The 27426-nt window shown below is 43.3% G+C and overlaps 2 protein-coding genes and 2 long non-coding RNA genes across 4 annotated transcripts; all 4 read left to right on the forward strand.

The window, feature by feature from the left end:
* On the forward strand, nucleotides 1-7164 carry LOC117764569. The gene is made up of 11 exons (XM_034590493.1): nucleotides 1-219; nucleotides 333-665; nucleotides 842-1181; nucleotides 1271-1325; nucleotides 1678-1836; nucleotides 4638-4722; nucleotides 4890-4922; nucleotides 5323-5520; nucleotides 5634-5966; nucleotides 6143-6348; nucleotides 6973-7164. The coding sequence occupies exons 2-11, from the start codon at nucleotides 485-487 to the stop codon at nucleotides 7162-7164; spliced, it is 1782 nt and encodes a 593-aa protein (XP_034446384.1). The 5' UTR covers nucleotides 1-219; nucleotides 333-484.
* On the forward strand, nucleotides 3816-27360 carry LOC117764637. The gene is made up of 7 exons (XM_034590618.1): nucleotides 3816-3849; nucleotides 10717-10821; nucleotides 11065-11355; nucleotides 11444-11677; nucleotides 18729-18833; nucleotides 19232-19429; nucleotides 27011-27360. Exons 2-7 carry the CDS (start codon nucleotides 10767-10769, stop codon nucleotides 27358-27360), a joined length of 1233 nt encoding a protein of 410 aa, XP_034446509.1. The 5' UTR covers nucleotides 3816-3849; nucleotides 10717-10766.
* On the forward strand, nucleotides 11839-12640 carry LOC117762056. The gene is made up of 3 exons (XR_004613927.1): nucleotides 11839-11877; nucleotides 12278-12475; nucleotides 12589-12640. It is a non-coding gene; the product is annotated as an uncharacterized LOC117762056 (long non-coding RNA).
* On the forward strand, nucleotides 13537-14100 carry LOC117762046. The gene is made up of 2 exons (XR_004613925.1): nucleotides 13537-13584; nucleotides 13928-14100. It is a non-coding gene; the product is annotated as an uncharacterized LOC117762046 (long non-coding RNA).
* Nucleotides 27361-27426: the final 66 nt, after the last annotated feature.

The following is a 27426-nucleotide window of genomic DNA, read 5'->3' on the forward strand; positions in this document are numbered from 1 at the left end:
TTTTTCATTCTCTCCCAACAGAAGTACAAGTACATGTTCAAAAGACTAAAGTCTGGTGGGATTTCAAACTGGCCTGTAACACCAGCTGTCCACAGACGGAAGCTCAAACCATCACATGGTACAAAAACAGACGATTGGAGCAGGAACCACAACCAGTTCTCAGCTCCTCTCCTGACTCTTACTCCTGTGCTGTAGAGCACTTGTTCTCAGATGAAGTTTGTGAGTATGAGCCCGTTTGTGGTCTGTTATAATTCATAAAAGATTTGAGTCAAGAGCCTGTAAAAGGGAGAAAGATAAACTGTTTGATGATTTGTTTAAAATCTCTGTTTCAGGTGTTCAGGATAAATACTGCTTCACAGTGAATTATGTCAACAGGAGGATCTGTGCTCTGCAAGGTTCCTCAGTGAACATCTCCAGTGAATACTCGGATCCTTTCAACCAGCAGTGGAAGTCTAAATCGTGGTATAAGAATAGGAGAAGTGATATGGCGGCTGGTGAAGAGCTGATAACGAATACAAATCGTATTAAGTTTCATGGAGTGATGAAAAGCCACATCCTGACAATCAAGGAACTGAACAAGAATGACTCAGCAGAATACATATTCAGAATAGGAAGTGATGCAGGGAGATGGCCGACTGTTCCTGGGGTGACTTTGGTCGTCACAGGTAGGTACAGTATTTAGATTAAATACCTGCATACTTTCTATAGAGAGTTACTATCGATAATAATAAGGAAACTGATTCAACAAACTAATTCCATTTACCCTTCTTGGTTATTTGGGTTGTTTTAGAAGACACTTGTTCAGGAACGTCTTTATCAACTGACCAATCTCATCTTTCAGATCTGAGAGTGAAGTTTAGTCCTTCTGAGGAGGTGACCGAGGGGCAGAGAGTCACGCTGACCTGCAGAACCAGTTGTCCTCTGACGGACAACATGAACTACATTTGGTACTTGAACAATCAACCTCTGAATCTGACAAAAACACAAAGCAAGTACCTGGTGCTAGACCCCGTCAGCAGTGAACATGCAGGAAACTACTCCTGCAAGGTTAAAATGCTCCAAAAGAGCTCTCGTCAAAAGATGCTCACTGTCCACAGAAGAAGAAAAGGGACTCAAGCAGTCATAGGAATCGTTGCTCTTCTCCTGGTTGTAATACCCACCTCCATCTTCTTGTGGATTAGGTGAGCATCACTGTGCTCTGCTTCAAAGCAATGACTTTCACATTCTCTTTCACACTAACCTGGCTTCACCTATTCATTTCACTCTCTAGAAGAAAGATGACTTCCATCCAGTCTCCTAGAACTGAAACCTCCTTCAACTTGGAGGTAAAGCAGAGAATTTTAACAGTTTCTTCCATTAGACAAACGTCCTCATCTATTCAGAGAGTTCAACCGAGTCCAAACAGCAGCTTCAACCATTGTTCTAATGAAACAGAGATGCATTGTCCCATATGTTCCATGAATGTTTTATTTAACAATAATGTACATAAATCATGTTTTATTTGTCAGTACAATTCGCTTTTTATATTTATGTACATCAAGAGTTATTCCAGGCAAATGCAGCTTTATTGAACCCTCCCATTCATTTGACCTCCATTTGGAATCTTTTAATTTCATTCAGAGAATTTTAAATACACAGAAATATTAAATAAAAATGTTTCTCTTCTCTCTTCATCAGATAAGCCCTGGTCAAGTGTACGACGACATCTCGGCTCAACCAATAGAGGAGGATGATATTCTCTATAGCAGCGTCCAATTCCCCAACAACAGAGATGCTCTCTACTCACAAATCCAGTCACATCAGCCCCAAGAAGAAGAGCAAAGCCCCTATGCTGTTGTCAGGTTTACACCTGAAACAACACCTGAGCAAACATCTGTTATTATAAGTGATTCAGACTTTGTGACTACTCAAAATTAAAAGCTGCCTCAGACCATATTCATTATTTTATATGTTTGTATTAATAGGCTACTTTGATTGTAATGGCATTTACTTGACATGTTACCTGCTATGCTGAATGTAATTAAAGAGTCTTATGACGAAAATGAGAAAAATAAATATATTTCTAATAAATGTTTTTTTTATATTTGTTTCTTTATGTTGCAACATGATTGACCACAAGTCTACAAATGCATTTCTATTTCCACTTTCAGACAAACTGGCCTGTTAGTGGACCTCTAAAATTAGCACATCACTGCAGACAAAGGCCTTGTCTAAACTACTGCAGACAACAAACACTCAAACGAGCTTGCTGGGCCAGTAGGTGGAGAAAAAGTCTATGATCAACAATCCACCAAACACCAGAGAAGAATAATGTGTTCCAAGTAAAATTGGGCAAGTCAAGCTCCGGTCAATGTTTGAAATGTGGAGCTGTGCTGCTACATTTAGCTGCACACTTGTAACTGGACCAAGAACTGCTAACAAAACTACTGAAACTGGTAAACAGCTGCCATTGTTGTTGTTGTTTCTGGTGTCTGCACATTACACAAAGCAACAGTCGGCACGTGTGAAGTAAACTGTGACATCATCATTTCCAAAATGCTCTGTTTTGTTTTCACACACGGATAAACAGAAACCAGGTTCTTCAAAAATCTGCACTATTGGAAGGTGTTTGTATAAATCTCTATATTAGTGAGTTAAAATACCGTTTGCATTTAGATGAGAGGCCCAAACACAGAGGAAACATTTCATTGAGCAAAATATCAGCATTAGCATGGACAACATTCTCGGCTGGCCCCTCAAACAGAGTTCGTCAATATTATGTTATAATTCTTACAGCAACGAAAGATAGGAAGTGTAAAAAACATTTTAATTTCAAATTAAGTTCATTTTTCAAAAAAACTAAAACAAAGAACCTTAAAACCTTCTGATTTTCTAAATATAAATATAAACAACAATAAAAATGTCAATGAATAAACGTCATAAATCATCAGTGTTTTAGTTTGTAAATTAGCAGGATTACACAAAAACAACTGAACTGACAACCATGACATTTTGTGGAGGGGTGGGACGTGGCCAAAGGAAGAATACACACAGGAAGTTTCACACAAACCTAACTCAATACGTATATGGTTAATTCCAAGTGACAGCAAACAAGCACACAACTGCAGCTGAAACTGAGGTCTGACTGACTGCGTGGATGGTAAAAACTTTAGGGATGATAGTGCAAGCACATGGCAAATAGTGCTGCAAATTGCACGACACAACGATACAATGCAGCAATGTGGCAAAACACCAATCTAGAGATTCCATGTTATAATAATAAGAGAAGCGTAAAAGTGGTTTGGTTGATTATGAAAATGTGGTGGAACAAACTACAATCTGGTGGCCGCCACCGTCTGGATAATTAACTGGAAACGCTGCTTTGACATATTACATAATACTTATTAGCCTTGGTGGAGGTATGGACTGTCAGAGCAACATTCTAGTTTCAAATTAGTTTAATGTTAGCAACAGCTAAGAAACTTGTTAAAAGGCAATGGGAGATGGAACTCTAGGTTTATTATGTTACATCCAAAACACTTCCATGAATATTAAGAGACTATTGCTGCTCACAAATGAAACTTGTGAGTTTGTTGTTATGACATCATGTACATGGTGTTTAAGTTGTGAGAACATTGCTGCAAGGTAAAGTTTTACTGACGTTACTGTCAGTATCTACAAGCGACAGATACACAATCTAACACGTTAGTAGGCGAGTCACATAACACAGGAAATGCATAGAACTCTTTTTTTAAACTAAGAATAAGGAGGAAGCGATTTTTTACAAGTTGAGGTCTGACAAACCATCTCCCACAGACAATCAGACCATTCTGACTTCAGTCTTTCATTTTCTCTGTGATAGATTTTTACCATTTAAAGTTTTTATTTTTGATGAGCTTTCATTTAAAGTCATACTTTCTGTTGAGAAGCTGAAGACAACACTGGCCATGTTGTCGGCAGGAGCTGAATGTGTGTTCATGGGTTTGTTCCTGTACATCTCAGGTATGAATGACCGTTTATTTCTGCAATACTAACTGTGAATCATAACTGAACCGTAAGAAATTAAAATGTTTATCAGCATATTAGTCAATTGTAGATTGAAGAACTATAAAAATGCTTTTCTGTTAAAGGGGTTGGAGCAAACAGCATCTGTGCCTTAAAAGGTTCATCAGTGGATCTACACTGCTCAGCTCAACTTCCCAAATCAAGCATGACATGGTTCACTGTTCGCTGGGAGGACAACAAGAAGGTTCAAGATCAGATCTTTGCAGATGGAAAACGTGTGAACATATCTGAAGAGAGCGACTTCACTATTACAATCAATGATCTGAGAGAGAGTGATAAAAACACTTACTGTTGTAGTGACGTTAATGACAAACAAAATAAATGCCAGGGGGGAGAAATTCAGCTCCTTGTTGCAGGTACAGTGGTTCAGTTATTTATTATTAATTTATTACTGCAAAAATAACATCAGTGCATTAATTCTTGTTTTATTCAACATCCTCTCAGACCTGCAGGTGAAGGTGTTTCCTGCCACAGGAGAAAAGACAGTGTCACTGATGTGCAGCAGCAGTTGTCCTCTGACTGAAAGCCCTGTGGTCTATATCTGGTACAAGAACACAGAGTTCCTCTATAAGGACTTGTCTCCTTGGTACCAGGAGCTAATCAGCAGCGAGGAATCAGTCACATACTCCTGTGCTCTCAAAGGCTACAAGCATCTCAGAGCCCCTGAAGTCTCAGTGGGTGAGTGACAACATGTGGCTCCGTATCCTGCTGCCTTGAATTGTAAAGCTTGTGAAACACTGTTCACCACAGAATGTCGTTCTTCTTTTGTCCAGCTTCTCTCACATCAGCCTGCTTCACTGTGACCTATGCTAAAGGCAGAATGTGCTCAAATCAGCAGAGACCAGAAGATGAGCCGTGCTCCATCACATATCCCAGAGGTGAAGTTTCACAAATAATTACATGCAAACACACTCCCAATCCCATACGTCTAAATCCTTTAAATAATGTTTTCACAATTTAAAAAATCTACAGTGTTTCACCAGAGATCGTTAGTTACCTTACACGTTGAAGCCCGGTCATACTGAGGTCCTGGTTAGGGACCATGAGATATGAATTCTGGTTGTGTTAAGGTTCGGCATGAATTGGTCAAGAATGTAAACATGTGTGTGTGTATGTGTACAAATTAACTAAAGAAAGCATGGATGGATTTTCACTCATCATTACGTAGCAGGGATTATCCAGTAACTATTTGGTCACTCAAGTTATTAGCCCATTTCGATTAACGTGGCAGAGATGAAGTGGTGAGAAGCAGTTTGTTTTTTTATTCTCTCCCAACAGAAGTACAAGTACATGTTCAAAAGACTGAAGCAGATGATCATTTCAAACTGGCCTGTAACACCAGCTGTCCACAGACGGAAGCTCAAACCATCACATGGTACAAAAACAGACGATTGGAGCAGGAACCACGATCAGTTCCCAGCTCCTCTCCTGTCTCTTACTCCTGTGCTGTAGAGCACTTGTTCTCAGATGAAGTTTGTGAGTATGAGCCCGTTCATGGTCTGTTATAATTCATAAAAGATTTGAGTGAAGAGCCTGTAAAAGGGAGAAAGATAAACTGTTTGATGATTTGTTTAAAATCTCTGTTTCAGGTATTCAGGATAAATACTGCTCCAGAGTGAATTATGTCAACAGGAGGATCTGTGCTCTGAAAGGTTCCTCAGTGAACATCTCCAGTGAATACTCGGATCCTTTCAACCAGCAGTCGAAGTCTAAATTGTGGTATAAGAATAGGAGAAGTGATATGGCGGCTGGTGAAGAGCTGATAAAGAGTACAGATCGTATTAAGTTTCATGGAGTGATGAAAAGCCACATCCTGACAATCAAGGAACTGAACAAGAATGACTCAGCAGAATACATATTCAGAATAGGAAGTGATGCAGGGAAATGGCCGGCTGTTCCTGGGGTAACTTTGCTCGTCACAGGTAGGTACAGTATTTAGATTAAATACCTGCATACTTTCTATAGAGAGTTACTATCCATAATAATAAGGAAACTAATTCAACAAACTAATTCCATTTACCCTTCTTGCTTATTCGGGTTGTTTTAGAAGACACTTGTTCAGACACGTCTTTATCAACTGACCAATCTCATCTTTCAGATCTGAGAGTGAGGTTTAGTCCTTCTGAGGAGGTGACCGAGGGACAGAGAGTCACGCTGACCTGCAGAACCAGTTGTCCTCTGACGGACAACATGAACTACATTTGGTACTTGAACAATCAACCTCTGAATCTTACCAAAACACAAAGCAAGTACCTGGTTCTAGACCCCGTCAGCAGTGAACATGCAGGAAACTACTCCTGCAAGGTTAAAATGCTCCAAAAGAGCTCTCGTCAAAAGATGCTCACTGTCCACAGAAGAAGAAAATGGACTCAAGCAGCCATAGGAATCGTTGTTCTTCTCCTGGTTATAATACCCATCATCGTCTTCTTGTGGATTAGGTGAGCATCACTGTGCTCTGCTTCAAAGCAATGACTTTCACATTCTCTTTCACACTAACCTGGCTTCACCTATTCATTTCACTCTCTAGAAGAAAGTTGACTTCCATCCAGTCTCCTAGAACTGAAACCTCCTTCAACTTGGAGGAGGTAAAGCAGAGAATTTTAACAGTTTCTTCCATTAGACAAACGTCCTCATCTATTCAGAGAGTTCAACCGAGTCCAAACAGCAGCTTCAACCATTGTTCTAATGAAACAGAGATGCATTGTCCCATATGTTCCATGAATGTTATTTTTTACAATACTTGTACATGAATCATGTTTTATTTTCTCAGTACAACTCAGTTTTTAATTAAGTGTTATTCCAGGCAATGGCAGCTTTATTGAACCCTCCCATTCATTTGACCTCCATTTGGAATCTTTTAATTTCATTAAGAGAATTTTAAACACACAGAAATATTAAATAAAAATGTTTCTCTTGTCTCTTCATCAGATAAGCCCTGGTCATGTGTACGACGATATCTCGGCTCAACCAATAGAGGAGGATGATATTCTCTATAGCAGCGTCCAATTCCCCAACAACAGAGATGCTCTCTACTCACAAATCCAGTCACATCAGCCCCAAGAAGAAGAGCAAAGCCCCTATGCTGTTGTCAGCTTTATACCTGAAACAACACCCGAGTAAACACAGTCTATAAATGCATTTCTATTTCCACTTTTAGGCAAACTGGCCTGTTAGTGGACCTCTAAAATTAGTACATCGCCATAAACGAAGGGCTATTTGATCTGATATTTCCCCCTCCATTAAAAAAAGAAATCTCCTTCGACACAAATTTTGTTTTCCTTAATATCTCTGATGGTATCTCTGTCACGACGAGAGCAACAAGACTACAAACACTCAAACAAGCATGCTGGGCCAGTAGGTGGCGATAAAGTCGAGGATCAACAATCCACCAAACAAGGACATTTTCCATTTTGTAAAATATCAGCATTAGCATGGACAAGGTGATGTATGGAACATGATAACTGTTCCTGTCATTATCTCTGCATTGCACTTACTGTGCGTTGAGGGGCATCAGTTTGCTGTGCAGCTTCCTGTGATGCACATCTCCAGCTTCTTGATGCCTCAACAGCACATTTGAGAGCCCTGACAAACAGTCACCGCCTGTTTTAGGAAGCAGGAAGTTTTAGTTTCAGTGACCAGTCTGTTAAAACTACATTACTGACTGGTACTCTTCACTGTGCATCAACAACCCTTAAAGAAATACTACTACTTCTGTGAAATGTTGGGATCATGACTTAATCAAGGTTACAACAAAATGTTCTGTGCAGTTATTGACTGCGGTCAAGCCAGCCTACACTCGCGTCTCTGTGGTCAAATCAGCCGACACGGAAATTCGACTGCACTCATATACTGACATTTATGGTAGACGCATCCAAACCGCCCAGAACGGGAATGGCAACGGAGTACTCAAAGTTAGAGGAAGAACACATGTGGGCCTACGTCCGGTTTTCAAAATAAACTGTTGACATGGAACCTATACAAAATGCATAATTGAAAAATACATTTATTGGATTATATTCACAAGAAGTATATATCGTCTTACCTGTGTAATTTTTATGAATAGCATTTTGACTATCAATTAAGAGATTTTACAAGATAAAAGTCACACATTTTTAGCTTCAAGTAGCTAATTTCTGGATATTTTAAAGTACTATGAAAAGACTTTGCTTAATAGTGTTCAGGACCTCTCAGACTACCCACATACTGAATATCAAACATTTTTACTGTATAGATTAAGAGATTTTACAAAGTAAAGTGAACATGGTGTTTATCCCTCGTGTTGTTCCTGGGTCGGATTGACCCAGAGTGTGTGTGTGTGTGTGTGTGTGTGTGTGTGTGTGTGTGTGTGTGTGTGTGTGTGTGTGTGTGTGTGTGTGTGTGTGCGTGCGTGTGCGTGCGTAAGTGCGTGTGATCATACGCAAGCCCTGGCCGGTCAGGGTTAGGGTTAGGGTGACCCAAGGATTGTCATTATCCAATTCTCCTGGGGTAATTGAGACCAATGGATTGTCATTCTTGATTCTCCTGGGGGGTCATTTAGACCCCCAGAGAGGGCGCTGTGGTGCTCTGTGGGGTCATTTAGACCCACACCTGATTCCAATTGAAATCTAGGGGGGTACATTAGACCCACATAGAATTCTCCGTGTGCCACTCTCCCGGACCATGGCACGATGTCACGTCAGGAGCGTTTCACCAGGGAACAGGTTCTCCAACAGCTATCCTCTGAATCCGAAGAGGACGCGAAAGAGCCAGACCGAGAAGCGGACGGACAAGGAGATGGAGAAGCAGACCGAGAAGAAGACAGAGAGGACGGCGATGACGGCGACGACGACGACGAAGACGACGAAGACTACGACCCAGTGGGTGATGCTTCTGCAGATTCGTCATCCTTGGAAGAAGAAGAAGAAGAAGAAAGACAAGACCACGGCGACACCACCACCACCGGACTCGTGGAAAGAGAGACCTTCCCGTCAAGAAACGGGGAAATAACATGGTCCTCGAGGGCGTACGGCCGAGAGGAGGGCCACTGCTCCTCCTCCTCCTCCTCCTCCTCCTCTTCCTCCTCCTCTGCTGCGGCTCAAAGCGGGGTCCCCCAGGGCCCCACGATCCACGCGACGTCCCGCACCGGTGACCTAGCCTCGACGTTCCGCCTGTTCATCACGCCGACGGTAGAGAACATCATCCTGGAGATGACGAATCAGGAGGGTCGTTTTAAAAAAAATAAATTATTATTATGTTATGTTATGTTATGTTATGTTATTATGTTATGTAGATAGCGGCTGCTAGTCCTCGTCCTCATCTCATCTCCTCTCATCTCTTCTCCTCCTGTTTTTCTCCCTAGGCCGGTGTCCTTTCCTTCAGTACATGCCCAGCAAGCCGGCGAAATACGGGATCAAGTCGTGGGTGGCCTGCGATGCGAAATCAAGCTACGCTTGGAAGATGCAAGTGTACACCGGAAAGCCGAGTGCCGGACGCCCAGAACGGAACCAGGCGTTGCAGGTAGTGCTCGATGTAACGGAGGGACTGCACGGTCGTAACGTCACGTGCGACAATTACTTCACCTCCTACGAACTCGCGCGGCAGCTCCTGGAGAGGAAGCTCACCGTGGTCGGCACTGTTCGGAAGAACAAGCCCGAGCTCCCGACCGGGCTGCTCGCGGTCAAGGGAAGAGAGGTGTTCTCATCCAAGTTCGCATTCACGCCCACCGCCACTCTGGTGTCCTACATCCCAAAGAAAAACAGGAATGTGGTGCTCCTGAACACACGGCACCCTGAGACCGACATCAGCGACCGCGGGGACGGGAAACCGGTCATCGTCCTGGACTACAACCGCAACAAAGGTGGCGTGGACAACCTAGACAAGGTGATCGGAACATACAGCTGCAGGAGGATGACCGCGCGCTGGCCCCTGGTCGTCTTCCACAACATTCTCGACGTCTCTTCCTACAACGCCTTCGTGATATGGAGAGAGATCAACCCAGACTGGATGCCGGGCAAGCGGAACAAGCGGAGGGTGTTCCTAGAGCAGCTGGGAAAGGCTCTCGTGACTCCGTTCATCGCACGAAGGGAGCGCATCCCCCGCATGGAAGCGTCCGCCGCGGTTGTGAAGGCTGTAAAAGCCGCTGCCCCCACACAGAGAGCTCTTGACTACGACGCTCGACCCGAGCGTCCGGCCTCCTCCATAGCCCTAGCAGCAGCCCCGCTCGGGGCGAGTAAGAGGAAGAGGTGTCAGATATGCCCCAGGAAAAAGGACTGTAAAACTCATACCGTGTGCCGCGGGTGTAACAAATACATCTGCAAGGGCTGCTCACTTGTCTATTGCCCTACGTGTGCGTCCTAATATGGGGTGGGCTATGTGAGAGGGCCAACAGCCGGGGGAAGCAGGGACAACACAAGGGTTATGTTGTGAGAACATTGCTGCAAGGCAAAGTTTTACTGACGTTACTGTCAGTACCTAGAAGCGACAGTTACACAATCTAACACGTTAGCAGGCGGGTCACATAACACAAGAAATGTATAGAACTCTTTTTTTAAACTAAGAATAATGAGGAAGCGATTTCTTACAAGTTGAGATCTGATAAACCATCTCACACAGACAAACAGACCATTCTGACTTCAGTCTTTCATTTTCTCTGTGATAGATTTTTACCATTTAAAGTTTCAATTTTTGATGAGTTTTCATAAAAAGTCATACTTTCTGTTGAGAAGCTGAAGACAACACTGGCCATGTTGTCGGCAGGAGCTGAATGTGTGTTCATGGGTTTGTTCCTGTACATCTCAGGTATGAATGACCGTTTATTTCTACAATACTAACTGTGAATCAGAACTGAACCGTGAGAAATTTAAATGTTTGTCAGCATATTAGTCAATTGTAGATTGATTTGATGAAAAAAAGATGAAGCTCAAATATTTTCTCAGATTCTGGTCCTCACATATATTACAGCAAATCGGTATTTACAAAAACAATTAATGTACAATTTATCTACTAGAAGTTAAGAACTATAAAAATGCTTTTCTGTTAAAGGGGTTGGAGCAAACAGCATCTGTGCCTTAAAAGGTTCATCAGTGGATCTACACTGCTCAGCTCAACGTCCCAAATCAAGCATGAAATGGTTCACTGTTCGCTGGGAGGGCAACAAGAAGGTTCAAGATCAGATCTTTGCAGATGGAAAACGTGTGAACATATCTGAAGAGAGCGACTTCACTATTACGATCAATGATCTGAGAGAGAGTGATAAAAACACTTACTGTTGTAGTGACGTTAATGACAAACGAGATAAATGCCAGGGGGGAGAAATTCAGCTCCTTGTTGCAGGTACAGTGGTTCAGTTATTTATTATTAATTTATTACTGCAAAAATAACATCAGTGCATTAATTCTTGTTTTATTCAACATCCTCTCAGACCTGCAGGTGAAGGTGTTTCCTGCCACAGGAGAAAAGACAGTGTCACTGATGTGCAGCAGCAGTTGTCCTCTGACTGAAAGCCCTGTGGTCTATATCTGGTACAAGAACACAGAGTTCCTCTATAAGGACTTGTCTCCTTGGTACCAGGAGCTAATCAGCAGCGAGGAATCAGTCACATACTCCTGTGCTCTCAAAGGCTACAAGCATCTCAGAGCCCCTGAAGTCTCAGTGGGTGAGTGACAACATGTGGCTCCGTATCCTGCTGCCTTGAATTGTAAAGCTTGTGAAACACTGTTCACCACAGAATGTCGTTCTTCTTTTGTCCAGCTTCTCTCACATCAGCCTGCTTCACTGTGACCTATGCTAAAGGCAGAATGTGCTCAAATCAGCAGAGACCAGAAGATGAGCCGTGCTCCATCACATATCCCAGAGGTGAAGTTTCACAAATAATTACATGCAAACACACTCCCAATCCCATACGTCTAAATCCTTTAAATAATGTTCTCACAATTTAAAAGATCTACAGCGTTTCACCAGAGATCGTTAGTTACCTTACACGTTGAAGCCCGGTCATACTGAGGTCCTGGTTAGGGACCATGAGATATGAATTCTGGTTGTGTTAAGGTTCGGCATGAATTGGTCAAGAATGTAAACATGTGTGTGTGTATGTGTACAAATTAACTAAAGAAAGCATGGATGGATTTTCACTCATCATTACGTAGCAGGGATTATCCAGTAACTATTTGGTCACTCAAGTTATTAGCCCATTTCGATTAACGTGGCAGAGATGAAGTGGTGAGAAGCAGTTTGTTTTTTTATTCTCTCCCAACAGAAGTACAAGTACATGTTCAAAAGACTGAAGCAGATGATCATTTCAAACTGGCCTGTAACACCAGCTGTCCACAGACGGAAGCTCAAACCATCACATGGTACAAAAACAGACGATTGGAGCAGGAACCACGATCAGTTCCCAGCTCCTCTCCTGTCTCTTACTCCTGTGCTGTAGAGCACTTGTTCTCAGATGAAGTTTGTGAGTATGAGCCCGTTCATGGTCTGTTATAATTCATAAAAGATTTGAGTGAAGAGCCTGTAAAAGGGAGAAAGATAAACTGTTTGATGATTTGTTTAAAATCTCTGTTTCAGGTATTCAGGATAAATACTGCTCCAGAGTGAATTATGTCAACAGGAGGATCTGTGCTCTGAAAGGTTCCTCAGTGAACATCTCCAGTGAATACTCGGATCCTTTCAACCAGCAGTCGAAGTCTAAATTGTGGTATAAGAATAGGAGAAGTGATATGGCGGCTGGTGAAGAGCTGATAAAGAGTACAGATCGTATTAAGTTTCATGGAGTGATGAAAAGCCACATCCTGACAATCAAGGAACTGAACAAGAATGACTCAGCAGAATACATATTCAGAATAGGAAGTGATGCAGGGAAATGGCCGGCTGTTCCTGGGGTAACTTTGCTCGTCACAGGTAGGTACAGTATTTAGATTAAATACCTGCATACTTTCTATAGAGAGTTACTATCCATAATAATAAGGAAACTAATTCAACAAACTAATTCCATTTACCCTTCTTGCTTATTCGGGTTGTTTTAGAAGACACTTGTTCAGACACGTCTTTATCAACTGACCAATCTCATCTTTCAGATCTGAGAGTGAAGTTTAGTCCTTCTGAGGAGGTGACAGAGGGGCAGAGAGTCACGCTGACCTGCAGAACCAGTTGTCCTCTGACGGACAACATGAACTACATTTGGTACTTGAACAATCAACCTCTGAATCTTACCAAAACACAAAGCAAGTACCTGGTTCTAGACCCCGTCAGCAGTGAACATGCAGGAAACTACTCCTGCAAGGTTAAAATGCTCCAAAAGAGCTCTCGTCAAAAGATGCTCACTGTCCACAGAAGAAGAAAATGGACTCAAGCAGCCATAGGAATCGTTGTTCTTCTCCTGGTTATAATACCCATCATCGTCTTCTTGTGGATTAGGTGAGCATCACTGTGCTCTGCTTCAAAGCAATGACTTTCACATTCTCTTTCACACTAACCTGGCTTCACCTATTCATTTCACTCTCTAGAAGAAAGTTGACTTCCATCCAGTCTCCTAGAACTGAAACCTCCTTCAACTTGGAGGAGGTAAAGCAGAGAATTTTAACAGTTTCTTCCATTAGACAAACGTCCTCATCTATTCAGAGAGTTCAACCGAGTCCAAACAGCAGCTTCAACCATTGTTCTAATGAAACAGAGATGCATTGTCCCATATGTTCCATGAATGTTATTTTTTACAATACTTGTACATGAATCATGTTTTATTTTCTCAGTACAACTCAGTTTTTAATTAAGTGTTATTCCAGGCAATGGCAGCTTTATTGAACCCTCCCATTCATTTGACCTCCATTTGGAATCTTTTAATTTCATTAAGAGAATTTTAAACACACAGAAATATTAAATAAAAATGTTTCTCTTGTCTCTTCATCAGATAAGCCCTGGTCATGTGTACGACGATATCTCGGCTCAACCAATAGAGGAGGATGATATTCTCTATAGCAGCGTCCAATTCCCCAACAACAGAGATGCTCTCTACTCACAAATCCAGTCACATCAGCCCCAAGAAGAAGAGCAAAGCCCCTATGCTGTTGTCAGCTTTATACCTGAAACAACACCCGAGTAAACACAGTCTATAAATGCATTTCTATTTCCACTTTTAGGCAAACTGGCCTGTTAGTGGACCTCTAAAATTAGTACATCGCCATAAACGAAGGGCTATTTGATCTGATATTTCCCCCTCCATTAAAAAAAGAAATCTCCTTCGACACAAATTTTGTTTTCCTTAATATCTCTGATGGTATCTCTGTCACGACGAGAGCAACAAGACTACAAACACTCAAACAAGCATGCTGGGCCAGTAGGTGGCGATAAAGTCGAGGATCAACAATCCACCAAACAAGGACATTTTCCATTTTGTAAAATATCAGCATTAGCATGGACAAGGTGATGTATGGAACATGATAACTGTTCCTGTCATTATCTCTGCATTGCACTTACTGTGCGTTGAGGGGCATCAGTTTGCTGTGCAGCTTCCTGTGATGCACATCTCCAGCTTCTTGATGCCTCAACAGCACATTTGAGAGCCCTGACAAACAGTCACCGCCTGTTTTAGGAAGCAGGAAGTTTTAGTTTCAGTGACCAGTCTGTTAAAACTACATTACTGACTGGTACTCTTCACTGTGCATCAACAACCCTTAAAGAAATACTACTACTTCTGTGAAATGTTGGGATCATGACTTAATCAAGGTTACAACAAAATGTTCTGTGCAGTTATTGACTGCGGTCAAGCCAGCCTACACTCGCGTCTCTGTGGTCAAATCAGCCGACACGGAAATTCGACTGCACTCATATACTGACATTTATGGTAGACGCATCCAAACCGCCCAGAACGGGAATGGCAACGGAGTACTCAAAGTTAGAGGAAGAACACATGTGGGCCTACGTCCGGTTTTCAAAATAAACTGTTGACATGGAACCTATACAAAATGCATAATTGAAAAATACATTTATTGGATTATATTCACAAGAAGTATATATCGTCTTACCTGTGTAATTTTTATGAATAGCATTTTGACTATCAATTAAGAGATTTTACAAGATAAAAGTCACACATTTTTAGCTTCAAGTAGCTAATTTCTGGATATTTTAAAGTACTATGAAAAGACTTTGCTTAATAGTGTTCAGGACCTCTCAGACTACCCACATACTGAATATCAAACATTTTTACTGTATAGATTAAGAGATTTTACAAAGTAAAGTGAACATGGTGTTTATCCCTCGTGTTGTTCCTGGGTCGGATTGACCCAGAGTGTGTGTGTGTGTGTGTGTGTGTGTGTGTGTGTGTGTGTGTGTGTGTGTGTGTGTGTGTGTGCGTGCGTGTGCGTGCGTAAGTGCGTGTGATCATACGCAAGCCCTGGCCGGTCAGGGTTAGGGTTAGGGTGACCCAAGGATTGTCATTATCCAATTCTCCTGGGGTAATTGAGACCAATGGATTGTCATTCTTGATTCTCCTGGGGGGTCATTTAGACCCCCAGAGAGGGCGCTGTGGTGCTCTGTGGGGTCATTTAGACCCACACCTGATTCCAATTGAAATCTAGGGGGGTACATTAGACCCACATAGAATTCTCCGTGTGCCACTCTCCCGGACCATGGCACGATGTCACGTCAGGAGCGTTTCACCAGGGAACAGGTTCTCCAGCAGGTATTCTCCCAGCAACCATCCTCTGAACCCGAAGAGGACGCGAAAGAGCCAGACTGAGAAGCGGACGGACAAGGAGATGGAGAAGCAGACCGAGAAGAAGACAGAGAGGACGGCGATGACGGCGACGACGACGACGAAGACGACGAAGACTACGACCCAGTGGGTGATGCTTCTGCAGATTCGTCATCCTTGGAAGAAGAAGAAGAAGAAGAAAGACAAGACCACGGCGACACCACCACCACCGGACTCGTGGAAAGAGAGACCTTCCCGTCAAGAAACGGGGAAATAACATGGTCCTCGAGGGCGTACGGCCGAGAGGAGGGCCACTGCTCCTCCTCCTCCTCCTCCTCCTCCTCTTCCTCCTCCTCTGCTGCGGCTCAAAGCGGGGTCCCCCAGGGCCCCACGATCCACGCGACGTCCCGCACCGGTGACCTAGCCTCGACGTTCCGCCTGTTCATCACGCCGACGGTAGAGAACATCATCCTGGAGATGACGAATCAGGAGGGTCGTTTTAAAAAAAAAAAATTATTATTATGTTATGTTATGTTATGTTATGTTATTATGTTATGTAGATAGCGGCTGCTAGTCCTCGTCCTCATCTCATCTCCTCTCATCTCTTCTCCTCCTGTTTTTCTCCCTAGGCCGGTGTCCTTTCCTTCAGTACATGCCCAGCAAGCCGGCGAAATACGGGATCAAGTCGTGGGTGGCCTGCGATGCGAAATCAAGCTACGCTTGGAAGATGCAAGTGTACACCGGAAAGCCGAGTGCCGGACGCCCAGAACGGAACCAGGCGTTGCAGGTAGTGCTCGATGTAACGGAGGGACTGCACGGTCGTAACGTCACGTGCGACAATTACTTCACCTCCTACGAACTCGCGCGGCAGCTCCTGGAGAGGAAGCTCACCGTGGTCGGCACTGTTCGGAAGAACAAGCCCGAGCTCCCGACCGGGCTGCTCGCGGTCAAGGGAAGAGAGGTGTTCTCATCCAAGTTCGCATTCACGCCCACCGCCACTCTGGTGTCCTACATCCCAAAGAAAAACAGGAATGTGGTGCTCCTGAACACACGGCACCCTGAGACCGACATCAGCGACCGCGGGGACGGGAAACCGGTCATCGTCCTGGACTACAACCGCAACAAAGGTGGCGTGGACAACCTAGACAAGGTGATCGGAACATACAGCTGCAGGAGGATGACCGCGCGCTGGCCCCTGGTCGTCTTCCACAACATTCTCGACGTCTCTTCCTACAACGCCTTCGTGATATGGAGAGAGATCAACCCAGACTGGATGCCGGGCAAGCGGAACAAGCGGAGGGTGTTCCTAGAGCAGCTGGGAAAGGCTCTCGTGACTCCGTTCATCGCACGAAGGGAGCGCATCCCCCGCATGGAAGCGTCCGCCGCGGTTGTGAAGGCTGTAAAAGCCGCTGCCCCCACACAGAGAGCTCTTGACTACGACGCTCGACCCGAGCGTCCGGCCTCCTCCATAGCCCTAGCAGCAGCCCCGCTCGGGGCGAGTAAGAGGAAGAGGTGTCAGATATGCCCCAGGAAAAAGGACTGTAAAACTCATACCGTGTGCCGCGGGTGTAACAAATACATCTGCAAGGGCTGCTCACTTGTCTATTGCCCTACGTGTGCGTCCTAATATGGGGTGGGCTATGTGAGAGGGCCAACAGCCGGGGGAAGCAGGGACAACACAAGGGTTATGTTGTGAGAACATTGCTGCAAGGCAAAGTTTTACTGACGTTACTGTCAGTACCTAGAAGCGACAGTTACACAATCTAACACGTTAGCAGGCGGGTCACATAACACAAGAAATGTATAGAACTCTTTTTTTAAACTAAGAATAATGAGGAAGCGATTTCTTACAAGTTGAGATCTGATAAACCATCTCACACAGACAAACAGACCATTCTGACTTCAGTCTTTCATTTTCTCTGTGATAGATTTTTACCATTTAAAGTTTCAATTTTTGATGAGCTTTCATAAAAAGTCATACTTTCTGTTGAGAAGCTGAAGACAACACTGGCCATGTTGTCGGCAGGAGCTGAATGTGTGTTCATGGGTTTGTTCCTGTACATCTCAGGTATGAATGACCGTTTATTTCTACAATACTAACTGTGAATCAGAACTGAACCGTGAGAAATTTAAATGTTTGTCAGCATATTAGTCAATTGTAGATTGATTTGATGAAAAAAAGATGAAGCTCAAATATTTTCTCAGATTCTGGTCCTCACATATATTACAGCAAATCGGTATTTACAAAAACAATTAATGTACAATTTATCTACTAGAAGTTAAGAACTATAAAAATGCTTTTCTGTTAAAGGGGTTGGAGCAAACAGCATCTGTGCCTTAAAAGGTTCATCAGTGGATCTACACTGCTCAGCTCAACGTCCCAAATCAAGCATGAAATGGTTCACTGTTCGCTGGGAGGGCAACAAGAAGGTTCAAGATCAGATCTTTGCAGATGGAAAACGTGTGAACATATCTGAAGAGAGCGACTTCACTATTACGATCAATGATCTGAGAGAGAGTGATAAAAACACTTACTGTTGTAGTGACGTTAATGACAAACGAGATAAATGCCAGGGGGGAGAAATTCAGCTCCTTGTTGCAGGTACAGTGGTTCAGTTATTTATTATTAATTTATTACTGCAAAAATAACATCAGTGCATTAATTCTTGTTTTATTCAACATCATCTCAGACCTGCAGGTGAAGGTGTTTCCTACCACAGGAGAAAAGACGGTGTCCCTGATGTGCAGCTGCAGTTGTCCTCTGACTGAAAGCCCTGTGGTCTATATCTGGTACAAGAACACAGAGTTTCTCTATCAGGACTCGTCTCCTTGGTACCAGGAGCTAATCAGCAGCGAGGAATCAGTCACATACTCCTGTGCTCTCAAAGGCTACGAGCATCTCAGAGCCCCTGAAGTCTCAGTGGGTGAGTGACAACATGTGGCTCCATATCCTGGTGCCTTGAATTGTAAAGCTTGTGAAACACTGTTCACCACAGAATGTCGTTTTTCTTTTGTCCAGCTTCTCTCACATCAGCCTGCTTCACTGTGACCTATGCTAAAGGCAGAATGTGCTCAAATCAGCAGAGACCAGTAGATGAGCCGTGCTCCATCACATATCCCAGAGGTGAAGTTTAAAAAATAATTACATGCAAACACACTCCCAATTCCATACGTCTAAATCCTTTAAATAATGTTTTCACAATTTAAAAGATCTACAGTGTTTCACCAGAGATCGTTAGTTACCTTACATGTTGAAGCCCGGTCATACTGAGGTCCTGGTTAGGGACCATGAGATATGAATTCTGGTTGGGTTAAGGTTCGGCATGAATTGGTCAAGAATGTAAACATGTGTGTGTATGTGTACAAATTAACTAAAGAAAGCATGGATGGATTTTCACTCATCATTATGTGGCAGGGATTATCCAGTAACTGTTTGGTCACCCAAGTTATTAGCCCATCTCGATTAACGTGGCAGAGATGAAGTGGTGAGAAGCAGTTTGTTTTTTTATTCTCTCCCAACAGAAGTACAAGTACATGTTCAAAAGACTAAAGTCTGGTGGGATTTCAAACTGGCCTGTAACACCAGCTGTCCACAGACGGAAGCTCAAACCATCACATGGTACAGAAACAGACGATTGGAGCAGGAACCACAATCAGTTCTCAGCTCCTCTCCTGTCTCTTACTCCTGTGCTGTAGAGCACTTGTTCTCAGATGAAGTTTGTGAGTATGAGCTTGTTTGTGGTCTGTTATAATTCATAAAAGATTTGAGTCAAGAGCCTGTAAAAGGGAGAAAGATAAACTGTTTGATGATTTGTTTAAAATCTCTGTTTCAGGTATTCAGGATAAATATTGCTTCAGAGTGAATTATGTCAACAGGAGGATCTGTGCTCTGCAAGGTTCCTCAGTGAACATCTCCAGTGAATACTCGGATCCTTACTACCAGCAGTCGAAATCTAAATCGTGGTATAAGAATAGGAGAAGTGATATGGCGGCTGGTGAAGAGCTGATAACGAATACAGATCGTATTAAGTTTCATGAAGTGATGAACCGCCACATCCTGACAATCAATGAACTGAACAAGAATGACTCAGCAGAATACATATTCAGAATAAGAAGTGATGCAGGGAGATGGCCGGCTGCTCCTGGGGTAACTTTGGTCGTCACAGGTAGGTACAGTATTTAGATTAAATACCTGCATACTTTCTATAGAGAGTTACTATCGATAATAATAAGGCAACTAATTCAAAAAACTAATTCCATTTACCCTTCTTGGTTATTTGGGTTGTTTTAGAAGACACTTGTTCAGGAACGTCTTTATCAACTGACCAATCTCATCTTTCAGATCTGAGAGTGAAGTTTAGTCCTTCTGCGGAGGTGACCGGGGGGCAGAGAGTCACGCTGACCTGCAGAACCAGTTGTCCTCTGACGGACAACATGAACTACATGTGGTACTTGAACAATCAACCTCTGAATCTGACAAAAACACAAAGCAAGTACCTGGTTCTAGACCCCGTCAGCAGTGAACATGCAGGAAACTACTCCTGCAAGGTTAAAATGCTCCAAAAGAGCTCTCTTCAAAAGATGCTCACTGTCCACACAAGAAGAAAATGGACTCAAGCAGCCATAAGAATCGTTGTTCTTCTCCTGGTCATAATACCCACCTCCATCTTCTTGTGGATTAGGTGAGCATCACTGTGCTCTGCTTCAAATCAATGACTTTCACATTCTCTTTCACACTAACCTTGCTTCACCTCTTCATTTCACTCTCTAGAAGAAAGATGACTTCCATCCAGTCTCCTAGAACTGAAACCTCTGTCAACTTGGAGGAGGTAAAGCAGAGAATCTTAACAGTTTCTTCCATTAGACAAACGTCCTCATCTATTCAGAGAGTTCAACCGAGTCCAAACAGCAGCTTCAACCATTGTTCTAATGAAACAGAGATGCATTGTCCCATATGTTCCATGAATGTTATATTTTACAATACTGTACATAAATCATGTTTTATTTTCTCAGTACAATTCAGTTTTTATATACATCAAGTTATTCCAGGCAAATGCAGCTATATTGAACCCTCCCATTCATTTGACCTCCATTTGGAATCTGTTAATTTCATTAAGAGAATTTTAAATTCACAGAAATATTAAATAAAAATGTTTCTCTTGTCTCTTCATCAGATAAGCCCTGGTCAAGTGTACGAGAACATCTCGGCTCAACCAAAAGAGGAGGATGATATTCTCTAAAGCAGCGTTCAACTCCCCAACAACAGAGATGCTCTCTACTCACAAATCCAGTCACATCAGCCCCAAGAAGAAGAGCAAAGCCCCTATGCTGTTGTCAGCTTTATACCTGAAACAACACCTGAGTAAACATCTGTTATTACAAGTGATTCAGACTTCGTGACAACTCAAAATTAAAAGCTGCCTCAGACCATATTCATTATTTTATATGTTTGTATTAATAGGCTACTTTGATTGTAATGGCATTTACTTGACATGTTACCTGCTATGCTGAATGTAATTAAAGAGTCTTATGACGAAAATGAGAAAAAAAAAATTTGAATATGTTTTTTTATGTTGCAACATGATTGACCACAGGTCTACAAATGCATTTCTATTTCCACTTTCAGACAAACTGGCCTGTTAGTGGACCTCTAAAATTAGCACATCACTACAGACAAAGGCCTTGTCTAAACTACTGCAGACAACAAACACTCAAACGCGCTTGCTGGGCCAGTAGGTGGCGAAAAAGTCTATGATCAACAATCCACCAAACACCAGAGAAGAATAATGTGTTCCAAGTAAAATTGGGCAAGTCAAGCTCCGGTCAATGTTTGAAATGTGGAGCTGTGCTGCTACATTTAGCTGCACACTTGTAACTGGACCAAGAACTGCTAACAAAACTACTGAAACTGGTAAACAGCTGCCATTGTTGTTGTTGTTTCTGGTGTCTGCTCATTACACAAAGCAACAGTCGGCACGTGTGAAGTAAACTGTGACATCATCATTTCCAAAATGCTCTGTTTTGTTTTTACACACTGATAAACAGAAACCAGGTTCTGCAAAAATCTGCACTATTGGAAGGTGTTTGTATAAATCTCCATATTAGTGAGTTAAAATGCCGTTTGCATTTAGATGAGAGGCCCAAACACAGAGGAAACATTTCATTGAGCAAAATATCAGCATTAGCATGGACAACATTCTCGGCTGGCCCCTCAAACAGCGTTCGTCAACATTATGTTATAATTCTTACAGCAACGAAAGATAGGAAGTGTAAAAAACATTTTAATTTCAAATTAAGTTCATTTTTCAAAAAAACTAAAACAAAGAACCTTAAAACCTTCTGATTTTCTAAATATAAATATAAACAACAATAAAACTGTCAACGAATAAACGCTTTAAATCATCAGTGTTTGAGTTTGTAAATTAGCAGGATTACACAAAAACCACTGAACTGACAACCACAACATTTTGTGGAGGGGTGGGACGTGGCCAAAGGAAGAATACACACAGGAAGTTTCACACAAACTTAACTCAATACGTATATAGTTAATTCCAAGTGACAGCAAACAAGCACACAACTGCAGCTGAAACTGAGGTCTGACTGACTGCGTGGATGGTAAAAACTTTAGGGATGATAATGCAAGCACTTGGCAAATAGTGCTGCAAATTGCACGACACAAAACGATAGAAAGCAGCAATGTGGCAAAACACCAATCTAGAGATTCCATGTTATAATAATAAGAGAAGCGTAAAAGTGGTTTGGTTGATTATGAAAATGTGGTGGAACAAACTACAATCTGGTGGCCGCCACCGTCTGGATAATTAACTGGAAACGCTGCTTTGACATATTACATAATACTTATTAGCCTTGGTGGAGGTATGGACTGTCAGAGCAACATTCTACTTTCAAATTAGTTTAATGTTAGCAACAGCTAAGAAACGTGTTAAAAAGGCAATGGGAGATGGAACTCTAGGTTTATTATGTTACATCCAAAACACTTCCATGATTATTAAGAGACTATTGCTGCTTACAAATGAAACTCGTGAGTTTGTGGTTATGACGTCATGAACATGGTGTTTATCCCTCGTGTTGTTCCTGGGTCGAATTGACCCAGAGTGTGTGTGTGTGTGAGTGCGTGTGATCATACGCAAGCCCTGGCCGGTCAGGGTTAGGGTTAGGGTGACCCAAGGATTGTCATTATCCAATTCTCCTGGGGTAATTGAGACCAATGGATTGTCATTCTCGATTCTCCTGGGGGGTCATTTAGACCCCCAGAGAGGGCGCTGTGGTGCTCTGTGGTGTCATTTAGACCCACACCTGATTCCAATTGAAATCTAGGGGGGTACATTAGACCCACATAGAATTCTCCGTGTGCCACTCTCCCGGACCATGGCACGATGTCACGTCAGGAGCGTTTCACCAGAGAACAGGTTCTCCAACAGCTATTCTCCCAGCAACCATCCTCTGAACCCGAAGAGGACGCGAAAGAGCCAGACCGAGAAGCGGACGGACAAGGAGATGGAGAAGCAGACCGAGAAGCAGACAGAAAAGCAGACCGAGAAGAAGACAGAGAGGACGGAGACGAAGACGACGACGGTGACTACGAAGACGACGACGGCGACGAAGACTACGACCCAGTGGGTGATGCTTCTGCAGATTCGTCATCCTTGGAAGAAGAAGAAGAAGAAGGACAAGACCACGGCGACACCACCACCACCACCAGACTCGTGGAAAGAGCGACCTTCCCATCAAGAAACGGGGAAATAACATGGTCCTTGAGGGCGTACGGCCGAGAGGAGGGCCACTGCTCCTCCTCCTCCTCTGCTGCGGCTCAAAGCGGGGTCCCCCGGGGCCCCACGATCCACGCGACGTCCCGCACCGGTGACCTAGCCTCGACGTTCCGCCTGTTCATCACGCTGACGGTAGAGAACATCATCCTGGAGATGACGAATCAGGAGGGTCATTTTAAAAAATATATATTATTATTAGGTTATGTTATGTTATGTTATGTTATTATGTTATGTAGATAGCGGCTGCTAGTCCTCGTCCTCATCTCATCTCCTCTCATCTCTTCTCCTCCTGTTTTTCTCCCTAGGCCGGTGTCCATTCCTTCAGTACATGCCCAGCAAGCCGGCGAAATACGGGATCAAGTCGTGGGTGGCCTGCGATGCGAAATCAAGCTACGCTTGGAAGATGCAAGTGTACACCGGAAAGCCGAGCGGCGGACGCCCAGAACGGAACCAGGCGTTGCAGGTAGTGCTCGATGTAACGGAGGGACTGCACGGTCGTAATGTCACGTGCGACAATTACTTCACCTCCTACGAACTCGCGCGGCAGCTCCTGGAGAGGAAGCTCACCGTGGTCGGCACTGTTCGGAAGAACAAGCCCGAGCTCCCGACCGGGCTGCTCGCGGTCAAGGGAAGAGAGGTGTTCTCATCCAAGTTCGCATTCACGCCCACCGCCACTCTGGTGTCCTACATCCCAAAGAAAAACAGGAATGTGGTGCTCCTGAGAACACGGCACCCTGAGGCCGACATCAGCGACCGCGAGGACGGGAAACCGGTCATCGTCCTGGACTACAAACGCAACAAAGGTGGCGTGGACAACCTAGACAAGGTGATCAGAACGTACAGCTGCAGGAGGATGACCGCGCCCTGGCCCCTGGTCGTCTTCCACAACATTCTCGACGTCTCTTCCTACAACGCCTTCGTGATATGGAGAGAGATCAACCCAGACTGGATGCCGGGCAAGCGGAACAAGCGGAGGGTGTTCCTAGAGCAGCTGGGAAAGGCTCTCGTGACTCCGTTCATCGCACGAAGGGAGTGCATCCCCCGCACGGAAGCGTCCGCCGCGGTTGTGAAGGCTGTAAAAGCCGCTGCCGCCACACAGGGAGCTCTTGACTACGACGCTCGACCCGAGCGTCCGGCCTCCTCCATAGCCCTAGCAGCAGCCCCACTCAGGGCGAGTAAGAGGAAGAGGTGTCAGATATGCCCCAGGAAAAAGGACTGTAAAACTCATACCGTGTGCCGCGGGTGTAACAAATACATCTGCAAGGGCTGCTCACTTGGCTATTGCCCTACGTGTGCGTCCTAATATGGGGTGGGCTATGTGAGGGGGCCAACAGCCGGGGGAAGCAGGGACAACACAAGGGTTATGTTGTGAGAACATTGCTGCAAGGCAAAGTTTTACTGAGGTTACTGTCAGTACCTAGAAGCGACAGTTACACAATCTAACACGTTAGCAGGCGGGTCACATAACACAGGAAATGTATAGAACTCTTTTTTTAAACTAAGAATAATGAGGAAGCGATTTCTTACGAGTTGAGATCTGACAAACAGTCTCCCACAGACAAACAGACCATTCTGACTTCAGTCTTTCATTTTCTCTGTGATAGATTTTTACCATTTAAAGTTTCAATTTTTTATGAGCTTTAATTTAAAGTCATACTTTCTGTTGAGAAGCTGAAGACAACACTGGCCATGTTGTCGGCAGGAGCTGAATGTGTGTTCATGGGTTTGTTCCTGTACATCTCAGGTATGAATGACCGTTTATTTCTACAATACTAACTGTGAATCAGAACTGAACCGTGAGAAATTTAAATGTTTGTCAGCATATTAGTCAATTGTAGATTGATTTGAAGAAAAAAAGATGAAGCTCAAATATTTTCTCAGATTCTGCTCTTCACATATATTACAGCAAATCGGTATTTACAAAAACAAATAATGTACAATTTACCTTCTAGAAGTTAAGAACTATAAAAATGCTTTTCTGTTAAAGGGGTTGGAGCAAAAAGCATCTGTGCCTTAAAAGGTTCATCAGTGGATCTACACTGCTCAGCTCAACGTCCCAAATCAAGCATGAAATGGTTCACTGTTCGCTGGGAGGGCAACAAGAAGGTTCAAGATCAGATCTTTGCAGATGGAAAACGTGTGAACATATCTGAAGAGAGCAACTTCACTATTACGATCAATGATCTGAGAGAGAGTGATAAAAACACTTACTGTTGTAGTGACGTTAATGACAAACGAAATAAATGCCAGGGGGGAGAAATTCAGCTCCTTGTTGCAGGTACAGTGGTTCAGTTATTTATTATTAATTTATTACTGCAAAAATAGCATCAGTGCATTAATTCTTGTTTTATTCAACATCCTCTCAGACCTGCAGGTGAAGGTGTTTCCTGCCACAGGAGAAAAGACAGTGTCCCTGATGTGCAGCAGCAGTTGTCCTCTGACTGAAAGCCCTGTGGTCTATATCTGGTACAAGAACACAGAGTTTCTCTATAAGGACTCGTCTCCTTGGTACCAGGAGCTAATCAGCAGTGAGGAATCAGTCACATACTCCTGTGCTCTCAAAGGCTACGAGCATCTCAGAGCCCCTGAAGTCTCAGTGGGTGAGTGACAACATGTGGCTCCGTATCCTGGTGCCTTGAATTATAAAGCTTGTGAAACACTGTTCACCACAGAATGTCGTTCTTCTTTTGTCCAGCTTCTCTCACATCAGCCTGCTTCACTGTGACCTATGCTAAAGGCAGAATGTGCTCATATCAGCAGAGACCAGAAGATGAGCCGTGCTCCATCACATATCCCAGAGGTGAAGTTTCACAAATAATTACATGCAAACACACTCCCAACCCCATACGTCTAAATCCTTTAAATAATGTTCTCACAATTTAAAAGATCTACAGTGTTTCACCAGAGATCGTTAGTTACCTTCCACGTTGAAGCCCGGTCATACTGAGGTCCTGGTTAGGGACCATGAGATATGAGTTCTGGTTGGGTTAAGGTTCGGCATAAATTGGTCAAGAATGGAAAAGTGTGTGTGTGTATGTGTACAAATTAACTAAAGAAAGCATGGATGGATTTTCACTCATCATTATGTGGCAGGGATTATCCAGTAACTATTTGCTCACTCAAGTTATTCGCCCATCTCGATTAACGTGGCAGAGATGAAGTGGTGAGAAGCAGTTTGTTTTTTTATTCTCTCCCAACAGAAGTACAAGTACATGTTCAAAAGACTGAAGTCAGGTGGTATTTCAAACTGGCCTGTAACACCAGCTGTCCACAGACGGAAGCTCAAAAAATCACATGGTACAAAAACAGACGATTGGAGCAGGAACTACAATCAGTTCTCAGCTCCTCTCCTGTCTCTTACTCCTGTGCTGTAGAGCACTTGCTCTCAGATGAAGTTTGTGAGTATGAGCCCGTTCGTGGTCTGTTATAATTCATAAAAGATTTGAGTCAAGAGCCTGTAAAAGGGAGAAAGATAAACTGTTTGATGATTTGTTTAAAATCTCTGTTTCAGGTGTTCAGGATCTAAACTGCTTCAGAATGAATTATGTCAACAGGAGGATCTGTGCTCTGCAAGGTTCCTCAGTGAACATCTCCAGTGAATACTCGGATCCTTACAACCAGCAGTGGAAGTCTAAATTGTGGTATAAGAATAGGAGAAGTGATGTGGCGGCTGGTGAAGAGCTGATAAAGAGTACAGATCGTATTAAGTTTCATGGAGTGATGAATCGCCACATCCTGACAATCAATGAACTGAACAAGAATGACTCAGCAGAATACATATTCAGAATAGGAAGAGATGCAGGGAGATGGCCGGCTGTTCCTGGGGTGACTTTGGTCGTCACAGGTAGGTACAGTATTTAGATTAAATACCTGCATACTTTCTATAAAGAGTTACTATCGATAATAACGACAACTAATTCAACAAAC

This window comes from Hippoglossus hippoglossus, chromosome 1 (assembly GCF_009819705.1).
Source record: "Hippoglossus hippoglossus isolate fHipHip1 chromosome 1, fHipHip1.pri, whole genome shotgun sequence".
NCBI lineage: Eukaryota > Metazoa > Chordata > Actinopteri > Pleuronectiformes > Pleuronectidae > Hippoglossus > Hippoglossus hippoglossus.